Here is a 17,609-nt window from a genome sequence, read left to right on the forward strand (position 1 = left end):
CTCGGCACCCTGGTGGACTGCCTGGTGCTCAACTACCGGCTCCGCCACGGGCTGGGCTGGAGCGCGACCCTCGGAGCGAGCGCGGACCCTGGCGCCGGCGGGCTGCTCAGCTGCCTGGGCTGCCGGGGCTTCCTGAGCGAGCCGGTGACAGTGCCCTGCGGCCACAGCTACTGCCGTCGCTGCCTGCGGAGAGAGCTCCGCGCCCGCTGCCGCCTCTGCCGGGACCGGCTGCCGCCCGCCGCCGCCACAGATGCTGAGGGCACCACCCCGCGGCCGCCGCCTCTGGCCGCCGCCATCGCCGCCTCGGGCTTCAGAACCAGCGTCGTCCTCAACCACCTGGCCGAGAAGTGGTTCCCGGGCCAGCGGGAGCGAGCCCGAGCGGCCGGCCGGCTCGGGGAGCTGCTGCACCAGGGGCGCTACAGGGAGGCCCTGGCCGCCGCCTGCGAGGCGATGCGAGCAGGTGACCGCGCGGGGATGCGGCGTGGGCCCGGGCGACCCCACCCTCCTTTCCCCGACGGGCTGGCTCCCCAGAGCTCGTCTGCGCCCCAGGGAGGCGTCTCTGTCTCCCCGAGGCTGCCTGACTCCCGCGCGTGGGGTTTCGGGGTCCTCGAGGGTGTGGGAAGGGGCGGCGCCCCGGGGTGCTTCGGTCACAATGGGGATCGCCTTCGGAGGCGACTGTGACGCGGCGCGGGGAGGGGCGCACAGGCTCGGGGTTCCCTCGGCCGCGGCCCTGCGGTCTGGAGCGAGCGTCCTGAGCGGAGCGCGGGGCCGGGTGGAGGCCGCCGGAGCGCGGGATGGGGTGGAAGTTGGGCGAGCCCGAGCCGCCGCTCGCTTCCTGCCGCGCTCTTTCCGGTAATTGGCCGGCGTCGCCGGGCCGGGCCGGGTCCGCTGCGGGCACACGATAGCCGGGGTGGGGAGAGGATCTCTCCATCGGAGGATAGGCGTGCAACGTTTACCGTCGTCTCGCACAAAAGTCATTGGGGCAATTGAAGCCGCGGGAGGGCAGAATTGCATAAGCGGGGGGGGGGGTTGTGTAACGGGTGACGTCCGGTGGGCGTGGCGGGAGCTCGGCGCCCGCACCCAGCTTCGGGAGGCCCCGCCGGCCCCTGGGCTTGGGGCGGGTGTCGGAGCTGCCGCGGGATGTCAGGTCTTACCTGAAAACGTCGGCAACCTTGGTTCCTTTTGATGGTTTGCCTGTTTCAAATCCTACTTATTTCGTAAACACACGTGTGCTTACTTTTCTGGCACACCTAGTTCTCCGTGTACATGAAGCGGTAGTCTCGGATCGAGTTCTTTGACACGCTTTTGTTTGCCTTTCTACTCTTGATTGAGCTGTAGGGGAAAGCCTTTCATATCTTTTGTCTGTTTCTTCGCCTCCCAGAGCAGCCTCGGCTTCCTCACCTAGGTTAGGGCTCTTAAGATGGTTTTAGGCTGCCGAAAGGGACACTGCCAGGACAGGGACACTAGGTGAAAGGAAGAATGCTTGCAGTGGGTGTACCAGAGGTATTTTACCTCGCTCCCCCGCCCCGCCCCCCCGCGGGGAGATTAACCAGAGCAGTATCTGCTAATAACTGGAGACACTCCTTGTGGGTGTAGTGCTGGTCCATCTGGTGGGCAGAGGCTAGAGGCCAGGGATGCTGCTTACATCCTTCAGTGCACAGGACAGCCTCCTGCACAGTTGTCAGGCCCAAAATGTCACTAGTGTCACTGTTAAACCTTGTGTTAAATAAGCATATTGCAAGAGTAGTGTCTTTATTGGCGTGAAATAATGCTGGAGGGAGTAATCTTCGGGAAAACAGATGTCTAAAATACACACTGGTATTAGGTATTAGGTAAATTTATAAACTGTCATCGAAAAGATCTTTTTGCGGATCTTGTATCCTAAGTGCTTAGTCATTTTGAACTAGTGACTGTGTTGAGTTATTTAATACCTTTGGAGTTCAAAGTATAAACTTGGCACTTGTTCATAGTCTTTCAGGATCTTTATGGGAAGTGTAGGCAGTTATAAAATGGAATAGAATGATAGAAGGATAGAGAACTACAGTATTTGGAATACAGAATTCTAATATTGTATCTAATGCACTGCCTCTCCGAGCACGAGTAAAGAAGTACAAACCATCTAGACCATGGGCCTCATTTAAAAAATGATGCAGAACTAGGGCAGTGAAATGACTTGTCCAAAGTCCCACAGCTAACTTGTTTTAGAAGCAAGATTATATTCTCCATTTCTCCTAAATGTTGCCCCACGGCCCCTTCTGCCTTTATCGCTCACCCAGTGAAAATGGTTGATAGAAATTTCCAGAGAAGTTTTTTTTAATCACTAGTATAAAGAATGAAATTTAGTGACAGCACTATACAGTATTAATTACTGACTTGACCTCTTAAATTAGGCACTTCATAAAAATTTGGGCCCTAATCTACAGAACAGTGAGCGCATTTACTAATTAAGATCTGGCTTAATGTTCTCTAATCAGTAATCTTTTAATTAAGGAAGATTCTGGGCCATGGATTGAGGATTTTTTTTTTAAAAAACAACAACAAAAAACCCTCAGATGTATTTTCTTTTTCTTTCAATTTGTATGGACTGCCCACGGGAATTCTGCCGGTTTAGCTACTTAAATTTTAATTTTGTAGAGCTAGAACTCATGTCTTTTGACTTTCGCCTCATTAGCTTCTTTTTCCCTCATTCTCTGAGGTTTTTCAAAAGCCATGAATTCCATACTGAAAAATGTGTCTGAATGTTACTAATGAAGAAAACTTTTTTCATCCCTTAAATTTTTAGTGCAAATTGGGGAGGAAAAAACCTTAGAGCTAACAAATTGTAGTTGGTCAAGTATAGATATCAAGTGTTTAGCAATTCATGGGGGTAAATAAAAATGTTTATAAAGTTATAAATCTGTTCGGCTTTAAGTTTTTCAGAGTCAGCTAGTTTGCTAGATAGGCATTTGAAATGTGTTTATATAATTGTACAGTTCTGTGGTTACTAATGACAGATACTTTTCATTATTGTTGATAATGAGAAAAAGACCACTATAATAACTTCATAGAATTCTTATAATGAAAGAACTAAATATTAACTGGAAAAAGATCATCCAGTCTTCAGTTAGTCCATAGCCATCCAGATTTATCCCTATTGACAAGAAAAGCAAGCCTGAAAACCTTTGCCAAAATCAAAAGTTTCCCATTGAGATTACATAAGTTTCTGTTGAATTGAAATATATTTAGGTAACATTTAAGCTATTGATCTTTTGGTATTAACTTTCAGGTGTTTCATAACTTTCTGTCTCTTTAGTATTCAGGAATATTATGTAAAAGTTTTTTCTACATTGAATCTTTATACATAAGAGCTTATTGAAGTGATCCCACTTTGCTATGTTCTTTTCCTTTTATGTTTTATGAATTTGTACACTGGTTTGCCTCTTCCTTGTTTACACCCCTCTCACCCAAAAGAAAACGAAAGACTGTATAATTTACAGTTTGAACTGATTAAAAGAAAAAAATAAAGGTCATAAGGGGAAGAATAGTTTTTAAAATACTGGTAAATTTTTGTCTTTAATATTAATTATGTAGTTCTTGCCTTTTATCAAGCATTAAAAATTTTTTTTATGTCATTTGATCTTCACAAAGAATCCTCAGAAGGAAACTGAGGCAGCTAGAAGTGGAGGTGCAGTGTGGCCTCCTGGTTAAAGCTAGTTGACTCCCTGGGCAGCCTTCCACTTACTGTCTGACCTTGGGCCTGTCGTCTACCCTTTCTGTTTTGGTTTCCTTATCTGAAAAGTGAGAATGGTGTCTGAAAGATAGATACCCGAAGTCACAGCCGCCTGGGGCTGTTGGGAGAATACGTGCCTAGTAAACAGCAACGAAAATCTTTTTAAAATACATCTGGAAGGTGATTTGGTTAAAATTAAAATCTTAACTTTGTGATGTCAAGCCCTGTTCTTTTCTCTCTACCGCATAAATAAGATTACCAGAGTGAGGGGTAAATCTTGATTCTAGCCTGTATATGTGAATTAGTAACATTTTTAGCATACATCAATAAAATACAGATACTGTAAGGCTTTCGTTATAAAAAGTCTAGTCAGGTTATAGGTATGTACTGAATACATTTAAAGAAAATATAAAGGTGTTTGATATCCTAACTAGGTTAATGTGAAGAGATTTCAATTTATTTTATCAGCAAACTTCTGGGTGTCCTACCTTACTCTGTAAGACACTTGAAACAGTAAACATTTGGACATTTATGTGGTGTTTCATAGGTCACAGAATATTTTCATTCCCATCATCTTAACTGATCCTTACGAAAGATCATGTGACTTAGGGAGCAGCTTTAGCATGGCCAGTTCAGACTGAAGGTGAGCGCCCCAAGACTTTCGTAACTTTCTTGAGGCTAGTAAATAACCAAGTTGGAACCGAAAAGCAGAAGCACCAGCTATGTGGGTATTGCTTCTAAGACTAAAACTGATTTAAAAAATTAGCATATCGTGGCCCCTGGGTGGGTCAGTTGGTTGAACATCAAACTCTTGTTCAGCTCAGGTCATGATCCCGGGGTTGTGGGATCCAGCCCTGGGTCGGCTCCCTTGGGCTCCGCGCTTTGTGCAAAGCCTGATACCAGAAGTATCACCAGCATTGTATAGGGGAGGAGACTGAGGTTTAAAGAGTGAGACCTTCCAAAGTGGATCTCAACCCAAATGTTCTGAATCCAATGGTTATGATCTTAAGTATGCCAGCTGTTCCTGGACTTTATTACTCACTCACTAATAACTCATCAATTGGCAGCTTTTCGTTTATGATGACGAAGCTCTACCATACTGAACTTGAAAAAGTAATGGAAGCAAAGAAGTTTGGCATTTGGTTAGCTGCTAGAATTGTTGAGATAGCTCAAGATAGAAATCTAAGAAAAAGACACTCAGAAGAACAAGTTAAAAGATTGTGAACATGGAATGTTTATTCTTATGCATACACAATCTAAATAGCCAATATATATATATTGTAAAGGTCAAACATACTGCAGTTTACGTACATTACAATAACTTTTTTGTATTTTTCTAAGAAAAAAATACATAGCTTGTGGGAATGTGAAATAACTTTTTATAAAAGGAAGGTTAGCAGAGTGTATTGAAAACTTTGCATATATAATTTTCCACACAACCATTCAACTTTGGAGACCGTGACTAAGGAAATAAGCAGATAATGGAAAAGCATACAGATAGATGTTCATTATAGTACTTTTTATGTTAGCAAACACTGGAAGTAAATGCTGAGTTGGACATTTTTAAATTGTGAGCATGATAGAATACTTTGCAACCATTAAAAATCATGTGAATTTAATGATATTGACAAAAAAGCAGGTTATAAACTATATATGGTAGATTACATAAAACTATAAAATGACAAATGTAATCTACACACACAGGAGAAAGGTATGTTTCTGCCAGTACTAGTTATTTCGTTGTGGTGGGGAAATTTTTTGTAACTTTTATAATCTGAAAATAACTTTCTTGAAGATGAACTAACGAAACAAACTATAGATCCATTACTAACCATGTACTGATAAGGAGTAGAACAAAGATGACGAATTGGAACTCTGGGGAACACTCCTCAGCCTATGAAATTCCTCAGATGTGCAGCAGAATTTTATTTCATTTTTTTAATTTGCCTGATGACTCACGATATTACTAGGTCTAAGAGAAAATAGGAGCATGAATTAAGGAGCATAAGGGGACAGATTTTAATGAATTTTCCATTGTTCAGCAAACATTTTGCAAAGCCAGGATTTGAGAACACAAAGACAGGAAATAATGGAGGGAGCTCAAAAATAGATTTTAAAATTAATGCAGTGCACACAGAGTGAAGGAACAAAATCTTAACAGCCAGCACTTAACAATGCACCAAGCCCCAAGCCCTGTTGTGTTTTGCATACATTAACTTACACAGAAGTAGCCCTGTGAGGTAAATACTGTTATTTGCATAGCAGTGAAGGCAAGAACCCTGGAGCCAGAAGGCCGGAGACAGAATCATGATTCCACCACTTCCTAGGGTTTTTTTGTTTTTTTTTTTTTTTTTATCGTGGGCAAGTCACTTAAATTCTGTGCTTAGTTTCCTTATCTCCGAAAATGTGGATAATGCTAAACCCACATAGGATTGTTCTGAAGGCTATAAGTCATTTAGAATAGTATGCACTGAGTGGTGTTTCTGAAATACAAATTAATATTTAAAAAGAAAATCCTCAATTTTATAGCCAAGGAAACAGTACGGAGGTGTTGGCAGTTTGCCCCAGTCACAGTGAATAAGTGGAGGAGCCGGGAGTTGAACCCAGGCAGTGTGACTTCAGAGCTGCTGCTCTGATCCTTGCGATGTGCTGAGTGAAGGCAGGCTCAGAAGAGAGCATCTTGAGAAGAGACTGCTGAGCAGAGTGGTACCGGATGAGAAACCATTCCCTGGGCCATGGGGCGGCACTGAAGCTGTGACAAGGAGGGACCTGTGTGAGCAAAGGAAGGAGGCATGAAATAGTGGCACATGTGGGGCAGGGTGAGCTCAGATATTACTGGAGGCTAAAGTGGGAGGTTGACAATGTAGGAAGTAAGGCTGGAGGGATGGGCAGATGCTGGGTGTGTACCAATTAGTATGTTGTACTGAGCACCCATCTGATCTCGTGGATGGTGAGGATATGGTGGGGTCAGACTGGATGGAGGCGGTGAGAGCAGTTAGCAAGCAATTGCAGACATCGTAGAGATGTGGGTCTGGACCCTTAACAAAGGCTGTTAGCAGGAAGGTTAAAAAAGACCCGGGACAGATTGGAGAAATACAGGATATGAAGCTGGCAACGTCAGGGATTTGCGGCAGTGAACTCCCTCTCTGAGGTGCTGGAGCAGAGAAGGGGGTCTCAAGGAGGCTGTTGGAAGCACCCAGCTCTGGGTGAGCAGTCCTTTACAGCTCAGGGTTTTTGATGCTTTTTCATTGACGACTCCTTGGACTATTTTGGCACACACTGCTCTCAGTTTTCTGAACTCCAGTTGTGTTTGTCAAGTGAGGATTATATGGTCCTATTTCACAATAAAATAAACATTTAGAATTAGATTGTAAGCTCTTCAAGGGATAAAATAGGGATAAAATAAAATCTTTTGAACACCTACAGGGTCAAGCTTTGTGCCAGGACTCTTCATTCTTGATTGATGAATCATATTGAGCTTTCACTTTCCATGTGCTTTTGTTAGAGATAATGATTTCCAATTATATTACTTTAAGAAACAAATGACAAAATATTCTAGACAAGTCTTTTTTATTTAGGAAGCATGAAATATTTTCTTCAGATACTTAGTTCTAATGCTTAAGCATCAGCTGAAAAAGGCCAATCTCATTGTTGAGACTTACCTGTAGGAAAGCAATCATTTAGAAACTAGAGTAGGGTGTCTGAGTGGTTCAGTCGAATAAGCAGCCGACTTCAGCTCAGGTCATGATCTCATGGTTTGTGAGTTCGAGCTCCGCGTCGGGCTTTGTGCTGACAGCTCGGAGCCTGGAGCCTGCTTTGGATTCTGTGTTTCCTTCTCTCTCTGCGCTTCCCCTGCTCACACTCTTGTCTTTCGAAAATAAATAAACATTAAAAAAAATAAGAATAAAAACTAGAGTAAACCAGGGAGCTATTGAGGAGTTTTATTAGTGTTTTTTTTTTCCTTTTTAATGAGGCATTATGGCTCTTTATGCCCTTTTCATGATGAATGCTTTACTTCATAAGCATACATTTTTGAAGGCTTCAAATTTTGTCTAGATGTGCTGAAAATTAGTTTCTGTTCAGACTTCAGTTTTAGAATCTATGTACCTACAGTAATTGATTATAGTATCAGAAGTGAACCAGCTAACCAAAATTCTGAATGCCATTGAATACTAATTTGTTTTTTCAGGTCAAGATATAGAGGATGGTAGTGAAATTATCAACAAAGCTTTTTTTCTTCAGAAACACTTGAAATTAAATCTGTTTGGGGATGATCCAATACCATTTTTGCTAATGACAGGAATTAAAATTTTGACCTCTTAAATTATCACCCCATTTCCTCCAGAATCAGGACCATTGTATACCCTCATGAGTTTGAGCCTTGGTCACTCTCTGTTACTAGTTTGAGCCCAAGACCGTCTTTTTTCAGTGTGCAATAGTTGCATATATGGTTGTTTATAAGTGAGGACTTAGAATTTAAGGTATAAAAAATTAAGATTTATCCTAAGATTTATCACTTAAAGATAAATCTTTAAACATCTCAGACAGTGCCCTTTAAAATATTTCCAGTACGTTAAAACCGTTATTTCCTGTGCTAAAATTATCTACTTACAGTAATTTTATAAAACTTCTAGACAGAAATCAACACGTAAGTGGGTTGTATTGCAGTTTGGTAGTTATTGTCTGGAACCACTAAGTTCTTAATCTAGTATGTATTTTGTTGATTATACAGTAATATTTTTAAAGTAAACCTTTATAAAATATGTGTTTCAGAGCCCAGCGATGTGACTCTCAAAATTTACCGAGCGGAATCATATGCTGGTCTACAAGAGTTTAAAGCAGCCATAGAAGATTTAAATGCAGTTCTCTTGGAACTGCCAAATTGGCCTGAGGTAAAGTTACTATTTGACATTTGCATACATGTAAAAATTTTACCTGTAGGGAGCATGCATTCAGTTATGGTTGTAAGTTTTAGCAGAATAGATTGGTTGACTCTTTAAATATATAGATATCTAGAAATCTAGGGTTAATATTTTGAGTAGATGGCTAACGATTTTTTTTTAATTATAAGAAACCTCTATTTCCTAATTAAAGAACAGCCTGAATTCAAGGCACAGATTAAAAATAAGAGGTTTTAGTATATAGAATTTCCTCTGAGAAATCAATCTGGTCACGTTATAAAGATGGTGCCAAACTGAAAATTGATGAAGTTTATTGATGGACCGCGAAGAGGTCCTTCAGGCTGGAAAGAGAGGCATAATGATGAGGACCAAAGTAGGCAGTGATTTAATCCAGTAATGCAAACAAGGGAGGTTGCCTTGCCCATATGATTTTGAAAAAGGCTTGAGGCAAGTACATCATAGGTAATCAGTTTACTAATTTGCCTTTTTATCAAATTGCCAAGGCAAATCAGTTCATGTCTCATATACATTCTGTAAGCTAGATGTTGCTATTTTATATGATTTCTTCCCCATTCAAAACCGTGCTTTTGAGGACAATATAGTAAAGATGCTCTAAAAATTATAAATAACTAAGGAAAATGATACAAAATCACATGATGGCATGACTGGTTAGTACAAGGCAAATATATATTAAGAAGGAAAATAATCTGTATGGACAACTTTGTAATGAGAAAGAATGAAATATGGCCATTTGTAGCAAAGTGGATGGACCTTGAGGGTGTCATGCTAAGCGAAATAAGTCAGGCAGAGAAGGACAGATACCATATGTTTGCACTCATAGGTCTAACAGGAAAACAGGAGAAACCTAACGGAGGACCAGGGGGAGGGGAAGAGGGAAAGAGAGTTGGGGAGAGAGAGGGATGCAAAACTTGAGAGACTATTGAATACTGAAAACGAACTGAGGGTTGAAGGGGGAGAAGGGGAAATGTGGTGATGGAGGAGGGCACTTGTGGGTAAGAGCACTGGGTGTTGTATGGAAACCAATTTGACAATACACTATTTAAAAAATAAATAAATAAAATAAAATACTGAAAAAAAAAAGAGAATCCTCTGGATTTATTACTGAAGTGACATAATTAGAAATTTGGTTTTGAAGTCATTTTTCCAGAAGTGCATAAATATACCTTTGAAATGCTTTGGGCTCTCAGAGTCATTCAGAGTTTCAAAATACACATTTCCAAGTGACCATTTTTTTTTTCCCCTTGATGTGGATTTCTAAGAAATAATTCTATCAGTAAAAGTTGTGTATGTATGCTTTCATTGAAGGTCTACTTCAGGAAAGGGAAAGTACTCCGTGATGCTGGGTTTTTAGGTGATGCCTTACAGCTGTTTCTTCAGTGCTTGGCCCTTGATGAAGATTTTGCACCTGCAAAGCTAGAAGTAGAAAAGGTAACCGGCTTACCAACTATAATAGTTCGAGGCGTCTCTAAGACATGGGTCTTTTTAAAAATGCTTTTTTGAAAACTTGGGAAAAAACATAAGGAGTCCATGAGTCAAATTTAGTAGCAGTTTGACAAGTGGTTTTAAGGTTAGTATACTTAGTCTATTGAGTTTTTACTGAAATCAAAACATTTCATTCACAGATTTTTAAAAGTGCTATTTTTGCTTAAATTTAGATGTTTTTTAATTGTTTGATTGCAGCCAAACTAACCATCCTTAAATATTGTTGTCATTATATTCTCGCTCAGAAATTTTTTTAGTTGAAGCAAGATGTGTATATAACTATATGTTTCAGTGTACAACATTGTAATCCAACATCAGTATACACTACAGAGAGATCACCACTGAAAGTCTGTTTACCATCCATCACCATGCAGCGCCCCCTTTCCCCATTTCTCCCAAACCCCTTCCTCTCTGGTAAGCACCAGTCTGTTTTCCGTATCTGTGAATTTGTTTTTGTTTTGTTTTGTTTGTTCATGTATAGCTTTTTTGTTTTGTTTTGTTTTAAAGATTCCACATTTGAGTGAAGTCATACAATGTTTGTCTTTCTCCATCTAACTTATTTCACTTACCACAAATGGCAAGGCATCATTTTTTTTTTTTGTGGCTAATTGGTAGTCTATTGCCTATATATACATCACATCTTTATCATTCATCTATTGATGGGCATTTAGGTTATTTACATTTCTCAGCTATTGTAAATAATGCTGCAATGAACATAGGAATGCACATCTTTTCAAATCAGTGTGTTTGCGTTCTAAAGATACATACCTAGAAGTAGAACAGCTGCATGATGTGGTAGTTCTGTTCTTAACTTGAGGAATCTCTTAAGTGTTTTCCATAGTGGCTTCACCACCAGCAGAGTACAGTGTTCACTTTTCCTCACATCTTCTCTAACACTTGTTATTTCTTGTGTTTTTGATAATAGCCATTCTAACCATTGTGAGAGGATACCTCATTGTGGTTTTGATTTGTATTTTCCTGATTAGTGATATTGGGCACCTTTTTATGTTCCTGTTGGCCATCTGTATGTCTTTGGAAAAATGTCTATTCAGATCCTCTGCGCATTTTCTAATTAGGTTTTTTTTGTTGAGTTGTAGGAGTTCTTTATATTAATCCCTTATCAGATGTATGATTTACAAAAATCTGCCAATCAATAGGTTGCCTTTTTGTTTAAATTGCTTTGGGGAATATGTATATTTTAACAATATTTATTCTTACAATCCATGAGATGGTATATTTTTCCATTTATTTGTGTCTTTATTTTTTTCATCAGGGTCTTAAAGTTTTCATTGTACAGATCTTTCACCTTCTTGGTTAAATTTATTCCTCAATATTTTTGATGCAGTTGTAAATTGGATTATTTTCTTAATTTCTCTTATAAATCCTTATTAACATAGAAATGTCACAAATTTATGTTGGTTTTGTATGTTGCCAATTTACTGAATTCTTTTTTTTAATTTAATATTTTTAATGTTTATTTTTGAGAGAGAGTGTGAGTGGGGGAGGGGCAGAGAGCACGAGAGCAAGAGACACAGAATCTGAAGCAGGTTCCAGGCTCTGAGCCACCAGCACAGAGCCCAACGTGGGGCTCAAACTCACAGACCATGAGATCATGACCTGAACCAAAGTCAGACTCTTAACTGACTGAGCCACTCAGGTGCCCCTACTGAGTTCTTTTATTAATTCTTTTATTAAGAGCTTATTTTTTTGGAGTTTTTTTGTGTGTGTTGTACAATGTCATCTACAAATAGTGACACTTTATTTCTTTCCAAATTGGATGATTTTTATTTTTTTTCTTCCCTAATAGCTTTTTCAAGCCTAATAGTTTGAGCTAGTGCTACGTTCAAGTGGTGAGAATGGGCATCCTTATCTTATTCCTGATCAGAGAGGAAACGCTCTGTTTTTTGCCATTGAGCATTTGATTGTCATACATGGCATATGTGGCCTCTTTATGTTAAAGTGCATCTCTCTGTATCTACCTTGTTAATAGTTTTCATCATACATGGATGTTAACTTTTGCAAATCCTTATCTATTGAGATTATCATATGATTTTTATCCTGTGTTTTGTTAATGTGGTGTATCATGTTCATTGGATTGATGAACCAATCATGGTCCTTTAACTGTTGTGGCAAACCTGGAATAAATCCCATTTGGTCATTACACATGAAACTTTTACTGTATTGTTGAAATCAGTTAAATAATATTTTGTTAAGGATTTTTGCATTAATGTTAGTCCCTGATAATGACCTGTAATTTTCTTTTTCTGTGGTGTTCTTGTCGGCTTGCTGGCATCATAAAATTATTTTGGAATTGTTCTTTCTTCAATTTTTTGGAAGAGTTGAGAAGGATAAGTATTAAATCTTCTTTGAATGTTTGATAGAATTCACAAATAAGCCATCTGGTCCTGGACTTTTGTTTGTTGTGAGGTTTTTGATTATTGATTCAATCTTCTCACTAGTAATTGGTCTAGTCAAATTTTCTGTTTCTTCATGTTCAGTCTTGGAGGAGTGTATACTTCTATGAATTTATTCATTTCTTTCAGGTTGTCCAATTTATTGGCATATAATTGTAGTAGTGTCTTATGACCCTTTGTAATTTGGTGGTGCCATTTGTAACATTTTATTTCTCATTTTGTTTATCTGAGCCCTCTTTTTTGGGGGTTTGACAGATTTTTTTTTTACTATTTCTTATTTTAGTATAACTGACATACAGTTATATTAGTTTCATGTGTACACTATAGTGATTTAACAGTCTGTACATTACTCAGTGTTCATCATGATCATGTTTTCTTAACCTCTTTATTTCACTCCCACCCCACCCCTCTGGCAGTCACCAGTTCTCTGTATTTAAGAATCTGTTTTTTGTTTCTTTTTTCTTCACTTGTTTGTTTCTTAAATTCCACGTATGAGTGAAATCATATGGTATTGGTCTTTGACTTATTTAACATTATAACCTCTAGATCCATGTTGTTCCAAATGTCAAGATTTCATTCTTTTTTATGGCCAAGTGATATTCCATTATAGATATATATATATATATCCATTATCTCTCTCTCTATATTTATATATATCTTTATCCATTCATCTGTTGTTTCCATAGTGTGGCTATTGTGAATAATGCAGTAAACACAGGGTGCATATATCTTTTTGAATTACTTTTTTCATTTTGAGTAAATACACAGTAGTGGAATTTATTAGATCATATGTTAATTCTTTGTGTGATTTCCACAAAGTTTGCACAGCAGCTGCACCGGCTAAGGGTTCTTTTTTCTCCACATCCTTGCCAACACCTGGTTTTTTTTGTGTTTTTGATTTTAGCCATTTGACAGGTGTGAGGCAATATCTGATTGTGGTTTTGATTTGCATTTCCCTGAAGATGAGTGATGTTGAGCATCTTTTCATGTGTCTGTTGGCTGTGTGTATGTTGTCTTTGTAAAAATGTCTATTCATGAACCTGCCCGCTTTTAATTGGATTGCTTCTAAAGAAGTGTAGAAGTTCTTTATATGTTTTGGATATTAACCCCTTATTGGAGATGTTATTTGCAAATATCTTCTCCCATTCAGGAGGTTGTCTTGTTTTGTTTTGTTGATGCCTGCCTTTGCTGTGTAGAAGCTTCTTATTTTGATGTAGTTTATTTTTGCTTTTGTTTCCCTTACCTCAGGATATATATCTAGAAAAATGTTGCTGTGACCAGTGTCAAAGATATTATTGCCTGTGCTGTCTTCTAAGATTTTTATGGCTTCAAGTCTCACATTTAGGTCTTTAATCTATTTGGAGTTTATTTTTGTGTATGGTGTAAGAAAGTGGTTCAGTTTCATCTTTTTCACGTAGCTGTCCAGTTTTCCCAGCACCATTTGTTGAAGAGACTATCTTTTTTCCTTTGGATAGTCTTTCCTGCTTTGTTGAAAATTAATTGACCAAATAATCATACATTTATTTCTGAGTATTCTGTTGGGCTCCATTAATCTGTTGTCTGTTTTTGTGCCGGTACCATACTGCTTTGATTACTACAGCTTCATGCTAGAACTTGAAGTCTGGAATTATGGTTCCTCTAGCTTGCTTTTTGTTTTCCAAATTGCTTTGGCTATTCGAGGTCTTTTGTGGGTCCATACAAATTTTAGAATTGTTTGTCCCAGTCCTGTGAAAAATGCTGTTGGTATTTTGATGAAGATTGTATTAAAAATCTGTAGATTGCTTTGAGTAGACAGACACTTAGACAATACTTGTTCTTCTAGTCTATGATCATGGAATGTCTTTCCATTTGTTTGTGTTGTCTTCAGTTTCTTTCATCCAAAGAGTATAGACCTTTCTTCATACCAAAGAGTGTAGACCTTTCACCTCTTTGGTTAGGTTTATTCCTTGTATCTTATTATTTTAATAAGATCAATTATCAGTAAGTTATTTGTAAATGGGATTGTTTTCTTGATTTCTTTTTGCTACTTCATTGTTAATGTATAGAAGTGCAACAGATTTCTGCACATTGATTTCGTATCCTACAACTGTACTGAATTCATTTATCTGTTCTCGTAGTTTTTTGGTGGAGTCTCTAGGGTTTTCTATATAGAGTATCATGTCATCTGCAAATAGTGAAGGTTTTATTTCTTCCTTACCAATTTGGATGCTGCTTATTGTTTTTTCTTGTCTGATTGTGTGGCTAGGAATTCTAATACTATGTCAAATAAAAGTGTTGAGAGTGGATATCCTTGCCTTGTTCCTGACCTTAAGGGAAAAGCTCTCAATTTTTCACTGTTGAGTATGATGTTAGCTGTGGTTTCATATGTGGCCTTTATTATGTTGAGGTATGTTGCCTCTAAAACTACTTTTTTGAGGGTTTTTATCATGAATGGATGTTATATCTTGTCAAATGTTTTTATTGCCTCTATTGAAATGATTATATGGTTTTTATCCTTTTCGATGTATCACATTGGTTGTTGTGAATATTGAACCATCTTTGTATCCCAGGAATAAATTCCACATGATTGTGATGAATGATTTTTTTTTTTAAATGTGCTGTTGGATTCTGTTTGCTAATATTTTATTGAGGATTTTTGCATCTGTAGTCAGAGATATTTGCCTATAGTTTTCTTTTTTTGTATTCATCTGGTTTTGGTGTCAGAATGATGTTGACCTCGTAGAATTAATTTGGAATCTTTCCTTCCTTTTGATTTTTTGGAATAGTTTGATAATAGACATGAACTCTTATTTAAATATTTGGTTAGATTTCCTCTATGGAGCCACTTGCTCTTGGACTTTTGTTTGTTGGGGGGTTTTTATTTAAAGTTTATTTATTAGTTTTGAGAGAGAGAATGTGCACAAGCAGGGAAGGGGCAGAGAAAGAGAAAATTCCAAACAGGATCTGCACTGATAGATGTGGGACTTTAACTCAGAAACCATGAGATCATGACACTTCACCAACTTAGCACCCCAGGCACTCCTACTGATTTAATTTTATTGCTAGGAATTGGTCTGTCCAAATTTTCTATTTCTAAGTCAAGAGCCCTCTTTTTTTTTTTTCCAGGTTAGTCTAACTGAACGTTTGTACATCTTATTTATATGCTATAAGAACCAGCTCTTAATATTTTGATCTTCCCTCTTTTCATCTCTGTTTCATTTATTTCTGCTATGGTCTTTATTATTTCCTTTCTTCTGTGACTTTGGGCTTTGTTCCTTTTTTTTTTTAGCTTCTTTAGATATGAAATTAGATTGTTTATTTGGGATTTTTCTTGTTTCTTGATGTATAACCTCTTAGAACATCTTTTGCTGCATCCCAAAGATTTCAATACATACCATTTTTGTTTTCATTTGTCTCTAGCTATTTTTTTTTATTTACCCTTTGATTTCTTTATTGAGTAATTTGTTGTTTAGTAGCATGATGTTTAATTTCCACATTTTGGGTTTTTTTAATTGTTTCCCCCCACCTTGTACCTTGTAATGGCTAGTTTAATACCGTTGTGGTTTGAGAAGATGCTTGATATGATTTCAGTATTCTTGAGTTTGGATTTGTTTTGTGGCCTAACATGATCTATTCTGCAGAATGTTTCATGTGCTCTTGAAAAGAATGCGTATTCTATTGCTTTTGGATGCAGTGTTCTGTATATATCTGTTAAGTCCATCTGGTCTAATGTGTCATTTAAGATCAACTTTTCTATCAGGATGAATCTATCCATTGATGTAAATGGGGTGTTAAAGTCCTTCATTATATTATATCATATTATATATTATTATATGATATTATATAATATATTACTGTCAGTTTCTCCCTTTAGGTCCATTTTATTTGCTGCTTATCTTGGTGCTCCTATGTGGCATATATATATGTTTACAAATGTAGTGTTTCCTTGTTGAATCTTAAAAAAATTTTTTTAATGTTTTTATTTATTTTTGAGAGAGAGACACAGCATGAGCAGGGAGGGTCAGAGAGAGAAGGAGTCACAGGATCTGAAGACAGGTTCCAGGCTCTGAGCTAGCGGTCAGCACAGAGCCTGACGTGGGGCTCGAACCCACAAACCATGAGGTCATGACCTGAGCCAAAGTCGGACACTTAACCTACTGAGCCACCCAGGCGCCCCTCCTTATTGAATCTTGTTTGTCATTATGTAATGCCCTTCTCTATTTATACAATATTCAGTTTAAAGTCTCTTGTCTGCTATGAGTATAGCGTGTAGCTTTCTTTTCATTTTCATTTGCTTGGAACATCTATCCTTTCACTTTCACAGTGTGTGTATCCTTGAAGTGGGTGTCTCGTAGGCAGCATATAGATGGATCTTGGTTTTTTATTTGTTTAGCCACCCTTTGTCAATTAGAATGTATACTCTGTTTTCACTTAAATATTCATAGGTATGTGCTTATTGCCATTTTGTTAATTATTTTTTGCCTGTTTCATCATTCCTCTCCCTTCTCTTTCCTCCCTTATGGTTTGATGGCTTTCTTCAGTGTTCTGTTTAGATTCTTTTCTCCTTTTGCATATTTACTGTCAGTTTGTGTGGTCACTGTAAGGCTTGCATATAACTTACTTTGTAAAGGTCTATTTTGAGTTGATGGCAACTTAAATTTGAACACATTCCGAAACTATACATTTTTTCTCCCCCTTCACCTTTTATATTTTTGGTGTCCCCATATACATTTCTTTCTTTTAGATATCTCTTAACCAATTCTTATAGTTTTAGCGTTTTTTTTTCCCTGTCTTTTAACCTTCATACTTGATTTATAAGTGATTGCTCTATTCACCTTTATATATTTGTTTCCCACTGAAAATTTTCCTTTGATATGTTTTCTTGTTATTAATTAGTACCACTTTTCTGTTCAAAGAAGTCCCTTTAACATGTCTTGTAGGGTCAGTTTAGTGGTAATGAATTCCATTAGCCTTTGCTTATCTAGAACACTGCTAATTTTTTTAAAATTCTGAATGATAATCTTGCTAGGTAGAGAACTCTTGGATGGAAATTTCTTTCTTTCAGCACTTTGAATAGGTCATGCCATTTTCCTTCTGGCCTGC

The 17,609-nt window shown here is 38.3% G+C and overlaps 1 protein-coding gene across 1 annotated transcript in view; it reads left to right on the forward strand.

Annotated features, from left to right (window-relative positions):
• Positions 1-17,609, forward strand: part of LONRF1 (LON peptidase N-terminal domain and ring finger 1) — a gene marked incomplete at its 5' end in the record, with an annotated part of 33,486 nt that continues 15,877 nt past the window's right edge. The window contains 3 exons of the mRNA XM_029950153.1: positions 1-460; positions 8,483-8,601; positions 9,937-10,059. Coding sequence (XP_029806013.1) covers positions 1-460; positions 8,483-8,601; positions 9,937-10,059 — 702 coding nt within the window. The remainder of the gene's footprint in view (positions 461-8,482; positions 8,602-9,936; positions 10,060-17,609) is intronic.

This window comes from Suricata suricatta, chromosome 1 (assembly GCF_006229205.1).
Source record: "Suricata suricatta isolate VVHF042 chromosome 1, meerkat_22Aug2017_6uvM2_HiC, whole genome shotgun sequence".
In the NCBI taxonomy this organism is placed as follows: domain Eukaryota; kingdom Metazoa; phylum Chordata; class Mammalia; order Carnivora; family Herpestidae; genus Suricata; species Suricata suricatta.